General features: G+C 52.1%; 1 protein-coding gene across 3 annotated transcripts; it reads left to right on the top strand.

Moving 5' to 3' along the window:
- Window positions 1-9,603: 9,603 nt before the first annotated feature.
- Window positions 9,604-15,505, top strand: CNN1 (calponin 1). Of its 3 annotated transcripts, none has more exons than XM_019744825.2 (7): window positions 9,604-9,761; window positions 11,706-11,827; window positions 13,433-13,499; window positions 13,591-13,728; window positions 13,911-14,021; window positions 14,515-14,661; window positions 14,744-15,505. In XM_019744825.2, the coding sequence occupies exons 1-7, from the start codon at window positions 9,699-9,701 to the stop codon at window positions 14,987-14,989; spliced, it is 894 nt and encodes a 297-aa protein (XP_019600384.1). In that variant the 5' UTR covers window positions 9,604-9,698; the 3' UTR covers window positions 14,990-15,505. The 3 variants fall into 3 exon arrangements, with proteins under 3 accessions (XP_019600384.1, XP_019600385.1, XP_074194234.1); XM_019744826.2 differs by lacking the exon at window positions 9,604-9,761 and adding an exon at window positions 10,758-11,267; XM_074338133.1 differs by lacking the exon at window positions 9,604-9,761 and adding an exon at window positions 10,773-10,794 and having other exon boundaries at window positions 14,744-15,134.
- Window positions 15,506-18,515: the final 3,010 nt, after the last annotated feature.

Below are 18,515 nucleotides of genomic sequence, written 5' to 3'. Positions count from 1 at the left end.
TGGCTGCAGCGCAATGACTACACCTGCCCATCCCTATGGTCCCCCCTCTTCCGTAGTTCAGCCTCCTGACTTCGTCTTGCGCCAAATGAGCTTCTGGGTGCTGTGGGGACAAAGCCAGGAGTGCAGTTTCCAGGCTCTCACCCTCATGTGGAAAGGTGCTCACTCTGGTAGTAAATGGCCATCAACTGTGATTGGATGGCCATCAGCTGTGGCTAGTTGGCCGTCAGCTGTAACCAGTGAGCCATTGGCCACTAATATAACTGCTGTGGCTGCGCTAGCAGCAAATGGGGGCTAGCAAGAAGATGATGGCTGAGCTAGCAAGAGCGGATTGCAGTTAGCGTGGCTGATTGCAGCTAGCAAGTGTTTGGCAGAGAGAAGTGGACGGCAGGTTGCGGATAGTGTGGCTCCTACTTCCTGTGTCTCTGTCCCAGCAGCCGGGAAGAATATAGTGATATGACTCCCCCATCTATGGCTCCGTGGGTGTTCCTTTTTGGCCTCACCATATCCTGCATTCTAATGCGGGGAGTGGGACTAGAGACCCCGAATGACACCCTGCATGACAGTGCTCAGGCAGCGCGTGTTCCGCAGTCTCACGTGGATTCAGAAGCACCTTGGAGTCACGCAAATGCCTTCAAGTAGTGCGGGGAGGGATCTGAGGGCTTGGGCCTAACTCCCTTTTCCTCCTTCACTCCCCACCCTGCCCTCCTCCCCAGGTGCCCTTCTATCTTCCTCTTCCTGGCCATGAGCGCCCTCAGGCGGTACAAACTGCTCTCCAAGGAGAAAATCAAAATCAACCTCACATTCAATGAGTCAGCTGGGCCAGGGTGGATATTCTCCACACCACTCCCACCCCTGCTCTTCGCTCCTGTGGGGGCAGGGAGCTAGTAGCATGGGGAAGAGGGGTGGACACTGCTGAAGCTGTCCAGGTGAGGAAGGGCCCCCTCCAGGTAGGTTCTCAGAGCTAGGCTAAGGAGCCTCATGGGCCAGCCCTCTGTCTCTACCCCAGCCCTGGCAGAGGTTGACTCAGGGTCTTGACCCCTCCATGCCAGGCCCCCAGTTACCCTGTCCAGAGCTGTCCAGAATTGTGGGGGAGGGGAGAAGTCAATGGACTCCCTGCCCCAGAGACTGTGGCTGATGCTTCTGGTTACCTGCTCCCTGGCAGATGAGGTACAGCTGTGTGGGCCCAGGGTCACATTCACTTAATCCCTTGCCGTCCTCTGACTCCTGCCTCCCTCCAGACCTTGTGCTGATCCACTGCAACTAGGCCATCAGATGTTCCCGGGTTACCATGCAGTTTCTCTCTTCAGCTTTCACCACTTGGAACAAAGACCCCTGGAGACACCCTCCACACACACCACCACGACGTACTGAACATCTCCTGTGTGCTCCTTTAACATAAGCTCCATGAGAACAGGGAGATTTTGTCTGTTGCGTGTGTTGTCACTAGCATTACAGACAGGGCCTGGAACATGGTAGGTGCTCACTAGATGTTAGTTACAAATGAATAAATGAATAGATGAATGTTCTTTTCATCCTAATATTTAAACCCTAGAAACTGTCCCTTGTGAGTTGTCACAACTGTCCTGATGCTCACCCAACCTTTAAACCCCAGCAGTGACACCTTTAAATCCCTTGTGACAGTACCATGTGACTACCTTTGCATGCCTAATTACCCTACCACTGCATTCCCCCATCTTTCCCCAGCTCCAGAGCAGCCTGCATTACCTCACAGACCTCTATGCCAATTTGTCTGCTCACAGTCCTTTGTCAGTTTGGGGTACTTGGATTTGGGGACATGTGAGGGCCTTCCTGCTCCTCTCCTGCATTCCCCTTTCCCTCCCTCACCCTGACCCCGACTCTACTGTCCAAAATTGGTTGCTGAGTACAGTGAACTGCCCCTACAATTTGTTAATGGCCTTGCTGAGTGGTGTGCCTATGGCTGTGGTCTGTGTAGCTGGCATCAGTGTGATGTTGTTTTAAAGTTTGAGGGGTATTGACTTTGGCTACACTGGTCGTGGGCATCCTCAACATGCTGTGAGTATGCCACATCATGCTGTCCAGAGCATGAGGCAGGGGAGCCCTCACGTCCCAGAGCAGAGTGTGGGAAGGTGTTGAAGAGATGTGGAAGAGCTCCCCTAAACCTGCTGTAGACTTGGACCCAGGGCCAGAATGGTGGAGGCTGTGCCCATCCCACAACCAGAAGGCTCAGATTCCCTCAAGAAGCATTTATTGAGTGCCTCCGTTGTACCAGTCACGGCTCTAAGCCTCGAGTAACAGCAGTGAGCACAAAAAGATTCCTGACCTTGGGGAGCTGGCATTCTAATGGGGAACACAGACAAAAGACCCATGTTCTACAGAAATATTTTACAACTATTTGCAGCTTGAAAAATATTAAGTGCAAACTCTAAAACGTTTGGATATGATTTTGTCTATTATCTTGTTAACCTTAATCTACTTTTGAACTTCGAACATGTTACCTTTTGTTAACAACATTTTTCAGTCCTTTTTGCTTGTGTGTAGGGCTTGACTCTGTGTTCTGTGTATTAATTTAGTTATTTAGATGTATGTATTCAGTCATTCTGCCATCTAAAACAAAGCATCAAAATACATTCATTATACATATTTTAAAACAAATACGTGTTGTGTGCTGGATCCAGAGGGAAATATAAAATTAATTTGAAAAAGGAAAAGAAATTTAAGTTTGCCAAATGCTTAGAATTTTTTTCCTAATTTATGAAGTAAAAATGTAAAATGCTACATGTGATTAACATAAAGGTTATTATTAGATTAAGAATTTTAAAAAAATAGCTTGAGCTGTGTGGCAATTACATGGTATATATATATGTAAAACTTCATTGAGCTCTCCATTACTGTTTGTGCATTTTACTTTAATATTTCAATTTAAAAGTTTTAAAAAGTGATAACTGATTCGAGCTTTAATTTGTATAGTTTTCTCTATACATTATATACTTTAAAACTCTATTTAAACACTTTACACCCATTAGGATGGCTATTATCAAAAAAGCATAATCTAACAAATGTTAATGAGGGTGTGAAGAAAGTAGTACCCTTGTACACTGCTGATGGGAATTTAAGATGGTTCAGCCACTATGGAAAACAGCACAGTGGCTTCTCAACAAATTAAAAATAGAGCTACCATATGATTCAGCAATTCCACTTCTGGATATATACCCAGAAGAATGGAGAGCAAGGACTCAAATAGTTACACACCTTATTCATAGCAGCATGATTCACAATAATCAAAGCAACTCAAATGTCCATTGACAGGTGAACTAATAAAATGTGGTATGTACATATAATGCAATATTATTCAGCTTTAAAAAGGAAGGAAATTCTGTCCTTTTGTGAAATAAACCAGTCACAAAAGGACACATACTATGTGATTCCACTTATATGAGGTCCCTGGAGTAGTCAAATTATCATAGAAACAAAAAGTAGAATGGTGGGTGCCAGGGGTTAGGAGAGGAGGAATAGGGAGTTAATGTGTAATAGGGACAGAGCTTCAGTCTTGGAGGATGAAAAAAGTCCTGAAGATGTATGATGGTACACAACATAAATGTACTTAATACCACAAAATTGTACACGTAAAAATGGTAAATTTTGTTATAAACTATACCATAATTTTTAAAACGTCTACTGAAAAAAGATAAGTGATAAGAAATTAGGTCAGATTGAAGTGGTGAGGGAGAGCTCCTGGGCTCCCGGAGAAAGCTTCAGTTTTAGGCTGTTAACCTAAGTGGACTAGCACATAAAATGAGGGCTTGGCAGTAGCAAAGGCTCTAGGCAAGGATAGTTATCTGCCCCCATTAAGAAAGCCCTTTCTGCAACACTTTGGCCTCCATGACGCAGGACACTGGCAAGGGGACGGGAAGATACACGCAGCCAGCTTAGGATGCCTCAATGACTGCGCAGTGGCAGCGCCTCTGCCCTATCAAGATTCCTGTGATTGGCCGATCTGAGACGGGCTTCAGCCAATCAGCTGTCGGTCCAGGAGGGCTTGCGCACCCCGCCCCAGCACGTTGACAGCCACGTGGACAGCTGCTGGGCGCACCACTGCCCTCTGTCACCCAGCGCCTACCTAAGGCGCAGGAGCAGTTAGCGTCGCTCAGCTGGGGCGTGGGTGAGGGCACTCGTGGTTGTTGGTGGGGTTGCCATCTGGCAACCTGGCGTCCATTCCCCTCTTGAGGCAGTTACGGCTTTTATTTTCTTATCTTCACAGACGTAGTCATTCAAACAGCAGCCTTTACATATTTTTGTATTTATTAACAGAGACCACAACGGTATATGTTAACTTTGCAGACCGTTTAACACGCAGTCCTCAAAACAACCCTGGAGAAAATGGCAGCTTCACAGTGGAGGGTCCTGGCAGAACCACCTTAACCAAGGGACCAAGGTTAACATCACCAGCAATGACTCATAGTGACATCATACGCCCCCTCAAAAGGGAACATCACCTCTCTGGTATCCCACTATCCTTCCTAGCAATGCAAAAACCTCAGTCTGATCAAGACAAACCAAATTGAGAGGCAATCTACAAAATTACAAACCAGTACTTTTCAAAAGAGTCAAGGTCATAAAAGTCTGAGGGACTGCCACAGACTGGAGAAGTCTAATGAGACCTGACAACTAAATGTAATGAGGAATCTTGGATTGTGTCCTGGAACAGAAAAAGGATATAAGTAGGAAAATGAGAAATCCAAATCAAGGCAGCCTGTAGTTTATTAATAATATTGTAATAAGGTTAATTTCTTAGTTTTAATAAATGTACTATGGTTATGGAAGATTCACAGCAGGGGCATCTGAGTGAAGGGTATATGTGCTATTTTTGCAACTTTTCTGTAAGTGTAAAATCATCTCAAATAAAAAGTTAAAAAAAATAAACCTATGAAGCAGTCACTATTAATATGCCTATTTTCCAGAGGAGGAAACAGGCACAGAGAGGTTAAGACACCTGTATAAGATCACACAGCCACGAAGCATCAGGGTGTATCTCAAACCCATGGAATATGGATCCGGAACCCCACTCACAACCACAGCACCACAGTGCCTTTCTTTAAATGAAACAAAGTGCTGCATATTCTGCCTTCATCTTTGTCTATCTCACTTGTTCCCTGTTGATGAGCTATAGGGTGACTTGTTATTAAAAGGCCACTGTAAGAAATGTTCTTGCACATATGTCATTCTTCACACCTACATTTGCACTTCTTAGGACTATCCAAAAAAAAAAAAAGATTGGCTGGTTCAGAAAGTAGGTAAGACAGAGTTCTCCAGAGAAATGGAATATATATGTATATGTATATGTATATGTATATGTATATGTATATGTATATGTATATGTATAATATATATAATATACATTATATATATATATATATATATATATATATATATATATATATATGATTGATTGGTTCATTGTAAGGAATTGAGTCACATGACTATGGAAGCTGAGAAATCCAAGATCTGAAGTTGGCAAGCTGGAGACCCAGGAGAGCCAATGGTGTAAGTTCCAGTCGGAATACTGCTGGCAGGCTAGAGACCCAAGAAGCACTGATGTTTTAGTTCCAGTCTGAAGGCAGAAAAAGACCAATGTCTTGAAGGCACTCAGGCAGGCATTGTCTCTTAACAGAGGGTCAGCCTTTTTGTTCTATTCAGGCTTCCAACTTGAATTGGAAGAGGCCCACTCATATTGGGGAAGGCAATCTGCTTCACTCTGTTACCAGTTCAGATTGTTAATCTTATCTGAAAAACACCCTCACAGTCACACCCAGAAGAATGTTTGACCAAATATCTGGACACCCTGTAGCCCAATCAGGTTGACACATAAAATTAACCATCAGAAAGGACACTTGTCATTTTGAAAGCTATTGACAAATTGCTCACTCTCATCAACAGTGTTGCCACAGCTTTGGTCAAGTGTTCTGATTTTCACCCATCTGATTGTCACCTGTCCACTTTTTTAAAATGCTCTTTTGTTCAACTAGATGTTGCAAAGCTCATGGCTGGACAAGGGAGTGGGCAGCTGTAGAATGGCCTGGAATAACTGCAGCCACAGACTGTGACCCAACCCTCTCTCCATCATCCAATTGGTCTGGGGAGGGTTGGAATGCAAACGCAAAGATGACTCCCACAACTGTCCTCTGCCAAGGAGATTCTAGGAAACTACCTTTTGTGTGTGGTTAAGCACCAATATTTTAGACAGACATGGGTTTGAGTCCTGGCTCACTCCTTTAATTTTATTTATGAACTGAGAATTGTTTGAGCACCTGATGTGTACAGGCACAGTACTGGGCACTTGGGACAGAGCAGTGAACAAGCAAAGCCCTGCCCCCATGGGGTTTCTCTTCTTATAGTATGAGATAAATAATAAGCAAATAGGAGATGATAAGAAAAAGAAAGCAGGGAAAGGAGATAGCGGGGAGGTGCTTTATAAAATCACTGGAGGTAGACATTTTATGCCAGGTGCAAATACAAGTGAACAGCTCCTCTCTGTCACACCCACCCTCTCGGTCAGTCTGGTGGGAGGGGATGCTATTATTTTACAGCAGGTGGTCAGAGAGAGCCTCTCTGAAGAGGTGACATTTGAGCAGAGGAAGTGAGGAGAGGCCATGCCATGTAGGTATCTTGCGGAAATGTGTCCAGGTAGAAGGAACTGCCCGTGCAAAGGTCTTGTGGTAGGAGCTTGCTTAGCAGTCAAGAAATACATGGGAAGGATCTGGGAGCAGTGTGGCACTGGGAGACTGGCTTCGCCTCTCTGAATCTCGAGTTTCCTTATCTATAAAGTGGGCCTAAGAGTTTTCACCAAGAGGGTGGTGGTGAGGATTAAATGAAATTGAGCCTGGCACAGTGCCTGCCATGGAGTGAGCCCTCCAGAAACAGAAGCCATTAGGAACAACAGCCTCTTCCTCTTTTCCGGAGGGGAAAGCTAGGTCAGAAGAGAACAGGGCTGCCAAGGTAGGCAGGTGCAGGGGGAAGGGCTTGCGACTCTTTCCCGGAGACTCACAGGTACAGAGGGTGTGTGTGTGTGAGTGTGTGTGTGTGTGTGTGTGTGTGTTCTGAAAGTCAGGAAGGTTTTAGGGGACTCTTATTAAAGATGAGAAAACGCAGGGCTTTTCTTTCATGACTAGCCTGGACCCTTTGGACAACTGTTCTCTACAAGATCCCATCTTTTCATTTAGACGGGAAACCTAGGGGCTGGGGCCCGGGAAACACGAGATAGGAGTTGAGTGGACTGCACACCAAGCAGCCAGTGATAGGGGAGTCCCCTGGGGTGGGGGGCCTCGGGACGCCATCAACCCTCCTCTCTGTCTCTACTCTCATTTACCCAGCAGAGACACACACACACACTGAGACAGAAACAATAGACATCAAGAAAGAAAAAGTGGTCCAGAGATGTGAAACAGAAACAGCGACACAGAGATGCAGAGATACTAGAGGAGACATGGCAGGGGAGAGAGAGAGAGACAGAGGCAGTGTGACAGGCAGATTCATGGAGACACAGAGAGACAAAGGGTGAGACAGAAAAAGATTAAGCGACTCGGAGGGACAGACACAGAGCAACCTAGAGGCAGAGCGTAAGATACAAAGACACAGACCCAGAATTGGAGGGACAGGACAGACCTAGAAAGGGCCACCCTCTAGGGAGACCCCCGGTTGCCCTGTCGGGGGGCGCGCCAACTATTTCTCCACTCCGCCCCCGTCGTGCCTGGGCCGTGACTTCAGAGCCGGCGCGGATTCTATAAATGGCCAAGCGGCCGCAGATCGGGAGGCAGGGCCGAGTGAGTCAACGTTCACGTCACCACCACCGGGTCCCTGCCAGACCCTCCCCCCGCATCCTGGGCCGCCAGGGGGCGCGGGCCAAGAGCTCCTCAGGGGCGCGGGTCTTCACATGCGCAGTAGCGACCTGTGGCCCGCTGAGGGCTGCTCCGCGTGGGTAGAATACCGGAATCTGCGCGTTCGAATCCTGGCTCTGCCACCCTCGTGCTGTGTGATCTCCGGGAGTCGGGTCCTCCTCTCTGTGCCTCATATCCACCCCACCTCATAAGGCTGTTGTGAGGAATGAGTTAACAGATCCAATGCATTTAGTACATAGCAGGAGCTAATTGTTAGCTCATTTATGTATTTTAGTGTATCTTCAACATATCATTACACGCCAGAATTTGTCTAGCCCAGTCCATCTCAAATGGGGGAGAACGGCCCCCCCACCCCCGATCATTTGGCAACGTCAGGAGATATTTGTTTGTCAAGACTAAAGGGGTGCTACTGGCATCTGCTAGGTAGAACCCCCAGGATGCTGCTTAAAATCCTACAATGCCCAGGACAGCCGCCTACCACGCAGAATTATCCAGCTCCCATGTCAACAGTGCCAAGGTTGAGGAACTTGCCTTTGCCTCTTAGCATTAGGGGCAGGGACCTAGGTTCAAATTCTGCTCAGCCACTGGCAAGCAGTGTGACACTGAGGCAGTGATTCCACACTCCCGTGCCCCAGTTTTCCCATCTTTAAGTTGCATATAACAGCGTCCACTTCTGAGAGTACTGTGAGGATTGAGCTGATAACATGCACAGCGCTCGGAACAGGGCCTGATATAAGGGCTGCTGTGATATTAGCGCATCACAGCTGTGCCCTTAGCATGTGACCAGCAAATTGCATGTCCTTAACATATTAGTGTATGGCAGGTGATGACATGTCATCCAAGTGTCACTAACAAGGTCTTGACATATGTGGCATAATGTGGGCATGACACCCCCACCCCAGTGGTGCAGAGGTAAGGTCTGGCCAGGAGGAGCTGCTTGCAGGTGTTCCCTCCAGGCCAGCCTGGCAGGTACAGGGATGTATGGGGGTGTCCAGGGCCTGGAACCTGTTAACACAGTCAGGATACAAAGACACAGACCCAGAATTGGAGGGACTGTGTCTCAGGCAACCCTTGGGTAGTTGGAGAAGGTAAGATCCGGGATCTCTGCTCCTCCAAGACCTTATGAGGGGCAGGAGGGGGCAGAAATTGGTGCCAGATTCTCAGCAGAAATACTGCTATTCCCTGAGTCTTTCCCTGTGCCTGGCACTGGGAAGGCATGTCGGAGGCCTTTTTCTTCTGATCCTCACAACACCCTCATGAAGCAGGCACTGTCATTAACCCATTTTACGGATGTGGCAACAGAGAGAAGAAGGGACTTGCCTACAGTTATGGACTGTTATGTCTGGAGTTAAACCTAAGGTGGTGCTTGCTAAACTACCACGTGTGGCTGTCCTGCCTCAAAGCTGGAGAGAGACATGGAGAGATGGCATCAGAGACACAGATAGCCTCAGAGACAGACACAAAGAGTCTAGGAGACCCAGCCAGGGCCCAATGAACAGTTGGGGGTGGGGAGGAGTGAGGGAAAGGTTGGTCTCTGTCTGGCTAAGCACCCCCTCAAAGAATAACCCAGGCCGCCCCTCTAGGTGGAAACAATGACACAATCAGCTCCCAATACCAAGGCCCTGACATCACGAGGTGGGGGTGGCCGAGGTGGGGGTGTCCCGCCCCTTGGCAGGCCCCTGCAGCCAATGGGATGGACTTGGAAGAGGCCCGGGCCGCCTCCGGAGCTTCAAAACCGTGTGAGGAGGGAAGAGGGTACAGACAGAGCCTCAGCTGCTGCCCAGTCCTCAGCACCACTGTCACCACTGCCCACCACTGGCCAGCATGTCCTCTGCTCACTTCAACCGAGGCCCCGCCTACGGGCTGTCAGCCGAAGTCAAGAACAAGGTAGGGCTGGAGTGCCTCCCCTGGCCTGGCCTACATGCCCTGCCAGGCAGGAGGCCCCACTCTTGGGGTTCCCTGGATCCCCTCCTGCCTATCCCATGTGACTTAGAACCTAAGAGGGAAGAGGGACAAGTGTGCCGCAGGGGCTGCCTTCCTCCCCCTCCTGAGCATCCCAGAGCCTTCAGCTTTGGTTGGGGGGTGGAGTGGGGGGCACATAGGCAGCCACAGTAAACAGAGGGAGTTGTTCCATTCTGAAGACACCACTTGATCAAAATCCCCTGTTAACTCTTTGTTTTTATGGCGCCTGGGGGAGGACTTACTGATCTTCCCTACTCCCCTAGCAGGACAAAGAAGTTGGGGAGTACTTGAGAGCTGGGGTTCCTGGGAGGTGAGGCCCAGAAAGTGTGGGAGATCTTGAAGGAATAAGGAGACAGCTGAGGAGGGCAGAGAGTGGGCATTAGAGATATGGCAGGAGTCTCCTAATTTTGGAATTAAGAAGATACTGAGACACCACTTCCATGCTATGGATGGGTAGACTGAGGTTCAGAGAGGAGAGGCAAGCAGCTAGGGTCCCTTTTGTAAGGGAGGTGTACAGCTAGGACCCTGAGCTCACCTTCTTCACACCAGAATGGGGTCAGCTTCTCTAGGGCAGCACATTTGAAGTCCCCAACCCACTGGAATGATCCCTTGAGGCCTGCCACGAGAGGAATCCCAGCCCCATTTGACAGAGAGGAACACTGAGGCAGAGGGTGGCTTTTACCAGGGTTCCACAGAGAGGAAGTTGGGAGCTGGGATTGGAACCTGGGTCGGGAATCCTCGTGGCTGGAAGAGGGAGCAGGTGGGGGGGCGGGTGCTCAGGCTGGAGACACATCCCAGCACCACCCCCCCTTTCAGAGCCGGCCCCAGAGCTCAGCGGAGCCGCCGAGCCATATAAGGCGGCCTTGGGGAGCCCGGCCCGCGGGGCCGCGCTATATAAGGGCCGGTTTGCTTTATAAATCCGGCTGGTGGGGAGGGGGATGGCAGGGCCCCGGACCAGGTGAGGGGGCCGCCCCCCTCACCTCCCCCTCCCCCAGGAGGGGCAGCCCTGTCCTCCAGTGGCTGGGAGCCTGTCTGGGCTGGGGGAGAGGGTTCTAGAGAAACGAGATTCTGAGAGCCTGAGACAGAAGAGAGACAGATGTGGGGGGGCAAGCCAGGAGCGAGATAAGGCTGAGACGGGGATGGAAGGGCAGAGGGGGGAGACAGACGAGCTCCACTCCCATCAGAGGCGGGAAAACTGGAGTCCGAGTTGAAAAGTGACCCAGAGATGGACGAACCATGAGCCCCACCCCCAGCCAGACATGGAGAGATGGTGGGGACGGGAAGACAGGGCCAAGGGAAGACAGGCAGAGCTGGGAGACAGACAGAGGACACGGGAGATGGGGAGAGAGACAGGGAAATACAGACAGTGCACAGGGCCAGGAGTAAGACAAAGACAAGCCCAGACCCCCAGCCAGAGCTGGAGCCCCAGAGGTGAGGGCCTGGAGCAGTCCTCTGAGAGGCAGCATTCAGGGGCACCCTCTTAGGTCTCCTCCCCCACTGCCTGAGGCACCCAGTCTTCCAGCAGGGGGGTGAAAGGGGGCAGGGCCAGGGGAAGCAAAGCCCCAAGTTTGGCCTGGAGGGGGAACCAGGAGGCTAGGCGCCACCCCCCAGCTCAGAGTATCCCCCTCTCCACCCACCCTTGTCTGAATTCTCTGGTGCCAAACCTCAGAATGCCCGGAATGGCCCCCTGGGCAGGTGCCATCTCAGTCCTGGCCCTGAGCCCCCTCAGCTTACCCCACCCCCAACTCCCATGGACACTGTGGCAGAACTACCTTAGTTGGGAAGGAACAAAGAAGGATATCAGGCTTAGGGAGGGAAGCTTCCCCCCACCTGCATCCTCACCATCATGTCTGTGTCCCCCACCCCCAGCTGGCCCAGAAGTACGACCTCCATCGGGAGCAGGAGCTTCGAGAGTGGATCGAGGGGGTGACAGGACGTCGCATAGGCAACAACTTCATGGACGGCCTCAAAGATGGCATCATTCTTTGCGAGTGAGTGGGACACTGGTGGCCTAGACTCTGCCTAGGGCTGCTCCCTAACTTGGTACTCATCTCTCCCCCTCAGTCCCTCCTGGGTTGGGTACTTTATATCTCAGACTTTGAAACAGTCCTCTCGAGGTGGCAAATAATCATTGTGCCCATTGAACAGGAAAGAAAACTGAGGCTCAGTTAGGTAAAACACATCACTCAAAGTCCCACACTGTTCCAACGGAAATGTCTCCACATTCTAGCCTCTTAACCACCATGCATACAGGGCACACAGGCCCATTTAAGGCCTCTAGTGTCCCAAGAAAGAGTGGTCACAACTAAAAGACAATGGGGAACAACGGCTGTCCATCATGGCTTGGTGACACGAGGGATATGCCACAGTAATTTAAGAGGGCCCTGATTGTCTACCTGTCTCAGAACTTAAATCACTGAGGAAGATGCAACCCCTCACAGCTCCCAGGTACAACCTCAGCCCTAATGCTGGGCGGGAGGGGCCCTGGGCCTAGCAGAGGTCCTGTCTGCATCTTGGAGTCTGACCCAGGGCAGGGTAACCATGAGGTGGAGTGTGCCCTTGGTAAGGTTCCGGAAAGTGCAGCCTAGGTACTAGGAAGGGGGAGGTGAGGACGGGAGAGTATCTTTTTCTACCATATCCATAGGGAACACGGAAGAGGGGGACATGGGGAACAAGGAAGGGGGGGACAGCCTGGCGTCCCAGCTCCGACAGGGCTTAGGGAGCAAAGAGTGCAGAGCCACCCACCCTGTCAGTCCTTCATGCACCCAGCATTTATGGAGCTTCTGTGTGCAAGGTCTAGATACTGGAGATATTGAACAAAACAGCCTCAGAGCTCACATGGAGCTTCAGACCTAGTGGGGGATCAATCGAGTGATCGATGAAATAATCACATACTTGCCTGTGGTGGAAAGCGCCGTGGAGAAGTCAGTGGGGAAAGATAGGGGCTGGGCGGGGTGAAGGGTTGCTGCTTTGTATAGAATGGTCTGGGAGATGTTTCTGAAGAAGTAACATTTGAGCAGAACCTTGATTGGAGTGAGGGAGGGAGCAGGGTGAACATCTGAGGCAAGAATGGGCCAAGCAGAGGGGACAGCCAATGCAAAGACGCTGAGGCGGAACGTGCCTTGCGTGCTCCAGGAAGAGCTAGGAATGGCCAGCACAGAGTAATTCGGGAAGTGGAAGGAGTTAGCTGGGGGCCGATGACTTGGGGCCCTTTAGTCATGCTAAGGAGTTAGGAAACCATGGGAGCATTTTGAAGTGGGGAGTAACTGGAATTGTTTTGAAAAGGCCATTCTTGCTGCAAGATGAAGGGTCTGGAGGGGACGAGGTGGAAGCTGGGAGCCCGTGGGGAGGCCATTGCAAGAGCCCAGGAGAGAGACCCTGGGGGCTCAGAGCAGTGTGGTGGGAAGCTGTGGTGTTCTGGATGTTTTCAGAAGGCAGAGCAAGAGGTTTTGCTGAGGGATTGGATGTGGGGGTGAGAGAAGACAGAGAGTCAAGGAAAAATCTGAGGGCTTTGCTTATGCCCGCGGAAGGGTGGGTTTCCTAAGCCGCGGAAGGAGGGAGTTCTGCCACTTCTCTCTCCCACTTCTTTCTTATAGGTTCATCAATAAGCTCCAGCCAGGCTCGGTGAAGAAGATCAATGAGTCAACCCAAAATTGGCACCAGGTGAGCCCAGACTCTTTTTAACTCTTTCAACCCCTGGCCACAGCCCCTCAGACCTCCCCCCAACCACCTCCTACCACTGACTCCCCTCCAGCTGGAGAATATAGGCAACTTCATCAAGGCCATCACCAAGTATGGGGTGAAGCCCCATGACATCTTTGAGGCCAATGACCTGTTCGAGAACACCAACTACACCCAGGTGCAGTCCACCCTCCTGGCCCTGGCCAGCATGGTGAGTGCGGGGCAAGGGTGGGTATGGGGCAGGGGTGTGGTGGGCAGTCTGGGATAGGATTTGAGTGGGTCCATTGCTGTCCTTGAGCCCAGGGTGGGTGGGAGAGGGAGAGCAGGTGCTAGGAGGGAACCCTGTAGCCCAGTGGCTTCCTCGCCAGTCCCTGCCCACCCCTCCACCCCCAGGCCAAGACGAAAGGGAACAAGGTGAACGTGGGGGTAAAGTACGCAGAAAAGCAGGAGCGGAAATTTGAGCCGGAAAAGCTACGAGAAGGGCGGAACATCATTGGGCTGCAGGTACTGCCCCTTCCTCACCTGGGTCTTCTGCTGCTGAGCCAAGGCGGGAGGTCAAGGAGGCCGGGAAAGCGGCCTGGTCCCTGTAGGCTTTGGGGGACAGTATTATCTGGCCTTAACTAAACTATATGCCAGGCACTGTGTTCTAACTCCATACCCTAACTCACTCCTCCAACTCTAAAGGGTGGGTACTGTTACCATCATACCCTTTATACAGATGAGAAACTGAGGCCTAGAGAAGCTAGCTCACTTGTCAGGATCATCAAGGTGATGAGAGGCCAGGCTGGGACTTGAACCCTGGAGGTCAGGCCCGGGTGCTCTGGGCCACTTACTGGGCTGTGATGCACTCTCTCTGGGCCTCAGTTTCTGGTCTGTAGCCCCAGGGTGGACACAGTGCCTTGCTAGAGGGCTGTGTGTGCCCACTGATGTCAGTGTGTCTCATGGTGCGTGGTGAGGCTCTGTAACTCTTGAGGTGACTCTCCTTCTGGCTCTGTAGATGGGCACCAACAAGTTTGCCAGCCAGCAGGGCATGACGGCCTATGGCACCCGGCGCCACCTCTATGACCCCAAGCTGGGCACAGACCAGCCCCTGGACCAGGCCACCATCAGTCTGCAGATGGGCACGAACAAGGGAGCCAGCCAGGTGTGTTGGGGGACTGTGGGGCGGGCTGGGGGGGCCCTTGCCCCTCTCCGTGCCCACAGCCTGAACACGCTGTCTTCTGCAGGCCGGCATGACGGCGCCCGGGACCAAGCGGCAGATCTTCGAGCCAGGGCTGGGCATGGAGCACTGTGACACACACAACATCAGCCTGCAGATGGGCAGCAACAAGGGGGCCTCACAGCGGGGCATGACGGTATATGGGCTACCACGCCAGGTCTATGACCCCAAGTACTGCTTGACGCCGGAGTATCCGGAGCTGGGAGAGCCTGCCCACAATCACCACCCACACAACTACTACAACTCTGCATAGGGCCCTGCGCCTTCTGCCTTCCCCCCAGGGAGGCCAGCTGCTGCTCTCAGCAGGGCCCAGCCCGGCCTGCTGACCCCCGCCCCCTGCATGGCGCCCTCCAGCCCCCTGGCACCTGCCTACAGGGTTAGCATTTGTGGGGAGCAAACTGGGAGGCTGGTGGGGGGGAGGGGACCCTCCTCCCTGGATTGCTGCAGGGTCCAACATCGATCGAGCTGGGTGTTCCCAACAGCACCCAAAGGACGCACTGAACAAAGCTACCCCAGCTGTCCCCCCACTCCCTCACAGTGGGTCCCCCCAAGACAAGAAGCCTCCCCCCCAAGCGAAGCCCCCAGAGCCCAGGCTCTGCCCGCCCCCACCACATTCCCTCAGTGGGAGCCAACTGCATGCCCAGAGACCCAGCGGACACACGCGGTTTGGTTTGCAGCGACTGGCATACGTGGATGTGACAGCGGCGTTTGTAACGCGAGCACTTTCTTTTTCTACTTCACTGGAGCACAATAAATGGCTGTAAAATCATCTGAGGACTCAGGTGGCTCTGTCCCAGGGCCTGTGTGCCTTGCTCAGATATGCACCATTGCCCGCACATACATCTGCTCAGGCACATACACTCACATGCACCCTAAGATACACACACGCAACTCACAGCCACTCGACTGGACCCAGGACAAGCATGCACTCACACACGCACTCACCACTTGGTACGGTGTGCACACACTCTGCAGCCTTAGGTGTACAGATACACACATGCAGCACACACTCTTACATAAAAAGACAACAATGCATCCCCTCACATACGTACACAATACTCACACATGCTCCATGCTCATGTACCTTCCCTGGGAGCCTATGGGTTGCGGTGAGAAAGAACCCAAGTGCTGAGACAGACTAGATGGGACCAGGTGACCTTGGGAGAGTCACTTTCCCTCTCTAGGCCTGTTTGTTCATTTGGAAAGTAGGGACAGCAAGCAGGGGGTCATGGGGAAGCTTAAACGACACCTGATGGGATGATATTTGGCACCGACCAACGAGAATGGACAACAAGCCGGGTCCTGGACGCCCCTGTGGGCAGGGGGAGCCCTTTAGTCCTGGAGTGGATTGTGGGGGTGGGGGAGAGGGCAGTGGGGGAGGATGGGCACTTCAGAGGCCCAGGGCAATAGCCCTTTACCGACTGGCATAGAGCATGCGCCCAGCTCATTCTGCCCTCTTAGGGCTCATTCAGGTCTTGCCTGCTAGCCCAGGACCTTACAAGTCTGTGGACAGAGCCCCAACCCTCCTACATTTTCAGAGGGGACCGTGTTCTGTGATGTGGGCCCCAGCCATCCTTCTTGCAAGCCACCATTGCAGGGTTCCAAGGAGAGGATGCAGCCATGCAGGGGTCACAGAGCAACCTCCTCCCCTTCCCTCCGCAGGGCAGGGGACAAGGCTGGAATGTGGGGACCTACAGAGACAGACACCAGACAACCCACATACACAGATGCACAGTCCCTGGGGCCTTGTAAACCAGATTCCAGGCGCTCTTGGCCTGGCTACCGTGAGCCCTGCTCCCCCATGGCCAGCACGGGAAGCCATACTGAGGAGGATCCACGCCTGGCCCTGGGCCCTGCCTCCTCAGGAAAACAGCACCATATTAGCACTTGGCCTGTGAGACCGGGGTTGGCGGGCCCTAGATGCCAGAGGAATGAACCCCCTTTCCCTGGACCCCGGAGGAAACCCTCCCTACCATCCAGGCTGGTCTGCCCGTGTCTTCTGGCTTCCGCCTGGGCCAGTGTACCTTACCTGGGCCTTGGAGGGGAGGTGGGAGCAGCAGGAAGGGGCATGTCAGGGCAGGGTGGACCTCTGGGGGCACACACCAGACCCAGAGGCTGGGCCTGGTGGTCAGGGCTTCCAGCCAGTTCGGCATCTTCCTTGGCTATTCACATCCCTCACTACCTAGGGTAGGTTTCCGAGTTGGTCAAACCATGCCAGGCACCATGCTAGGTGTCTCCATCCTCAGCATGGCCCCGGGAAGAAGGTTCCGTCGTCCTTCCCACTGTACCAATGAGAAACTCAAAGCAAGAAGAGGAGCTGGGTCTGCCCCCCACTGCTGAGCATCAGGACCTCCACACCCAGGAGCCCACCTGAGGGCACCGTGAGTGCCCAGGCACTTACCATCAGTCATGTTCAGATGCGTGCTTTTCCCAACACTACCAAGCAATGAACTCAATTTTGACACTGGCCACTGGGAGACAGCGTCAGATCCCACAGGATAAGGGGCTGCTCCTATAAGGCGGCCTCTCCCGCCCGCACTGCAGGTGCCAATTCCAAGTCCAGTTTGTCATCTGTGCTTTGGACCAACTGGTTACTGATGGGGGTGGCCCACCAGCCCCTCCTTGGGTTTACTTTACTAGTAGCTCACAGAACTCAGAAAAGCATTTTATTTATTAGATTACGGTTTATTGTAAGATATGTCAGGAACAGCCAGACGCATGGGGCAAGGCGTGAGGAAGGGGGTGGAGCTTCCATGCCCTCTCCCAGCCGCTCCGCGTGCTCACCAGCCTAGCTCATCAAATCTTGTTGAAGTGTTGTTGTTTTTTTAAATTAAAGTTTATTGGGGTGACAATGGTTAGTAAAGTTACATAGGTTTCATGTGTACAACTCTATTACAACACCTACAAATCCCACTGTGTGTTCACCACCCAAAGTCAGGTCTCCTTCCATCACCATATATTTGATCTTGTTGAAGTTTTTAAGGGAGCTTAATCAGTAGCCACCCACTTCCGCTTCCCAAAGGTGGGTAGGTGTGGCTGCCATTCCCACTCAGTAATCACTTGCTCTTTCTGGTGACCAGCCCCAACCTGGGTGATCACTCAGGAAATTTCAAAGGTTTTAGGAGCTCTGTGCCTCAAACCAGCCCAATATTTACTGTAACACACACCTGCATCTGGCACCACCTCCAGCCTTCAAGACTCTTCACCACCCTTGGACAAAAGTGCCTTTTGTGGACTCTTACTCCTCGGAGCTCCCTGTCCCCTACAGCCCCCAGGAAGCCATCAGCTGTTCCCTCAGCCTGAACCCTGGGCTGTGAAGCCAGGTCTCCCAGGTTCAAGGCCCAGCTGCACCACCCTCTGGCTGTGGGATCTTGGGTCAGTTTTCTCATCTGTGGGCCTGAGGCACGTGCCTCACAGGGCGGCTGTTGGGACACGGCATAAGGCAGGCAAGCCTGAGAGTGGTCGGGCACAGGGGGCCCTGGAGCATCACCTCCTTCAGGCCAGGAAGGCTGCCCTGACCCCCGCCCCCGCCACAGGTTCTGTTGGCCCCGTTTCTCATTGGGACTAAAGACTTGCCCAGATGTCTGTGGGTTCCTCGATGTCCCTTGTGCCCAGCACTGCCCTGGTTTCATCATGAATGCTTGTCGAGTGGATAATATTGGACAGTTTGAAGGACTGACCAAACCCCATTTCCAAAGGCCTGGCCAAGTTAGTCTCTCCCTCCCCTCTTGTTGAGCACCGGGGGGTGACCAGAACCCAGTAAATCCGAGAGCCAGGAG

Source organism: Rhinolophus sinicus, linkage group LG07 (assembly GCF_036562045.2).
Source record: "Rhinolophus sinicus isolate RSC01 linkage group LG07, ASM3656204v1, whole genome shotgun sequence".
Taxonomy (NCBI): Eukaryota; Metazoa; Chordata; class Mammalia; order Chiroptera; family Rhinolophidae; genus Rhinolophus; species Rhinolophus sinicus.
The sequence above is the reverse complement of the archived record's forward strand: the minus strand, read 5'-3'. Positions and strand labels throughout refer to the sequence as shown.

Bases quoted from the DNA above. Each gene is read 5' to 3' on its own strand.
- CNN1 (XM_019744825.2), top strand. From the start codon at position 9,699: ATGTCCTCTGCTCACTTCAACCGAGGCCCCGCCTACGGGCTGTCAGCC. The intron at 13,729-13,910 runs GTGAGTGCGGGG...CTCCACCCCCAG, and splicing joins TCCTGGCCCTGGCCAGCATG to GCCAAGACGAAAGGGAACAA. The intron at 14,022-14,514 runs GTACTGCCCCTT...CTGGCTCTGTAG, and splicing joins GGAACATCATTGGGCTGCAG to ATGGGCACCAACAAGTTTGC.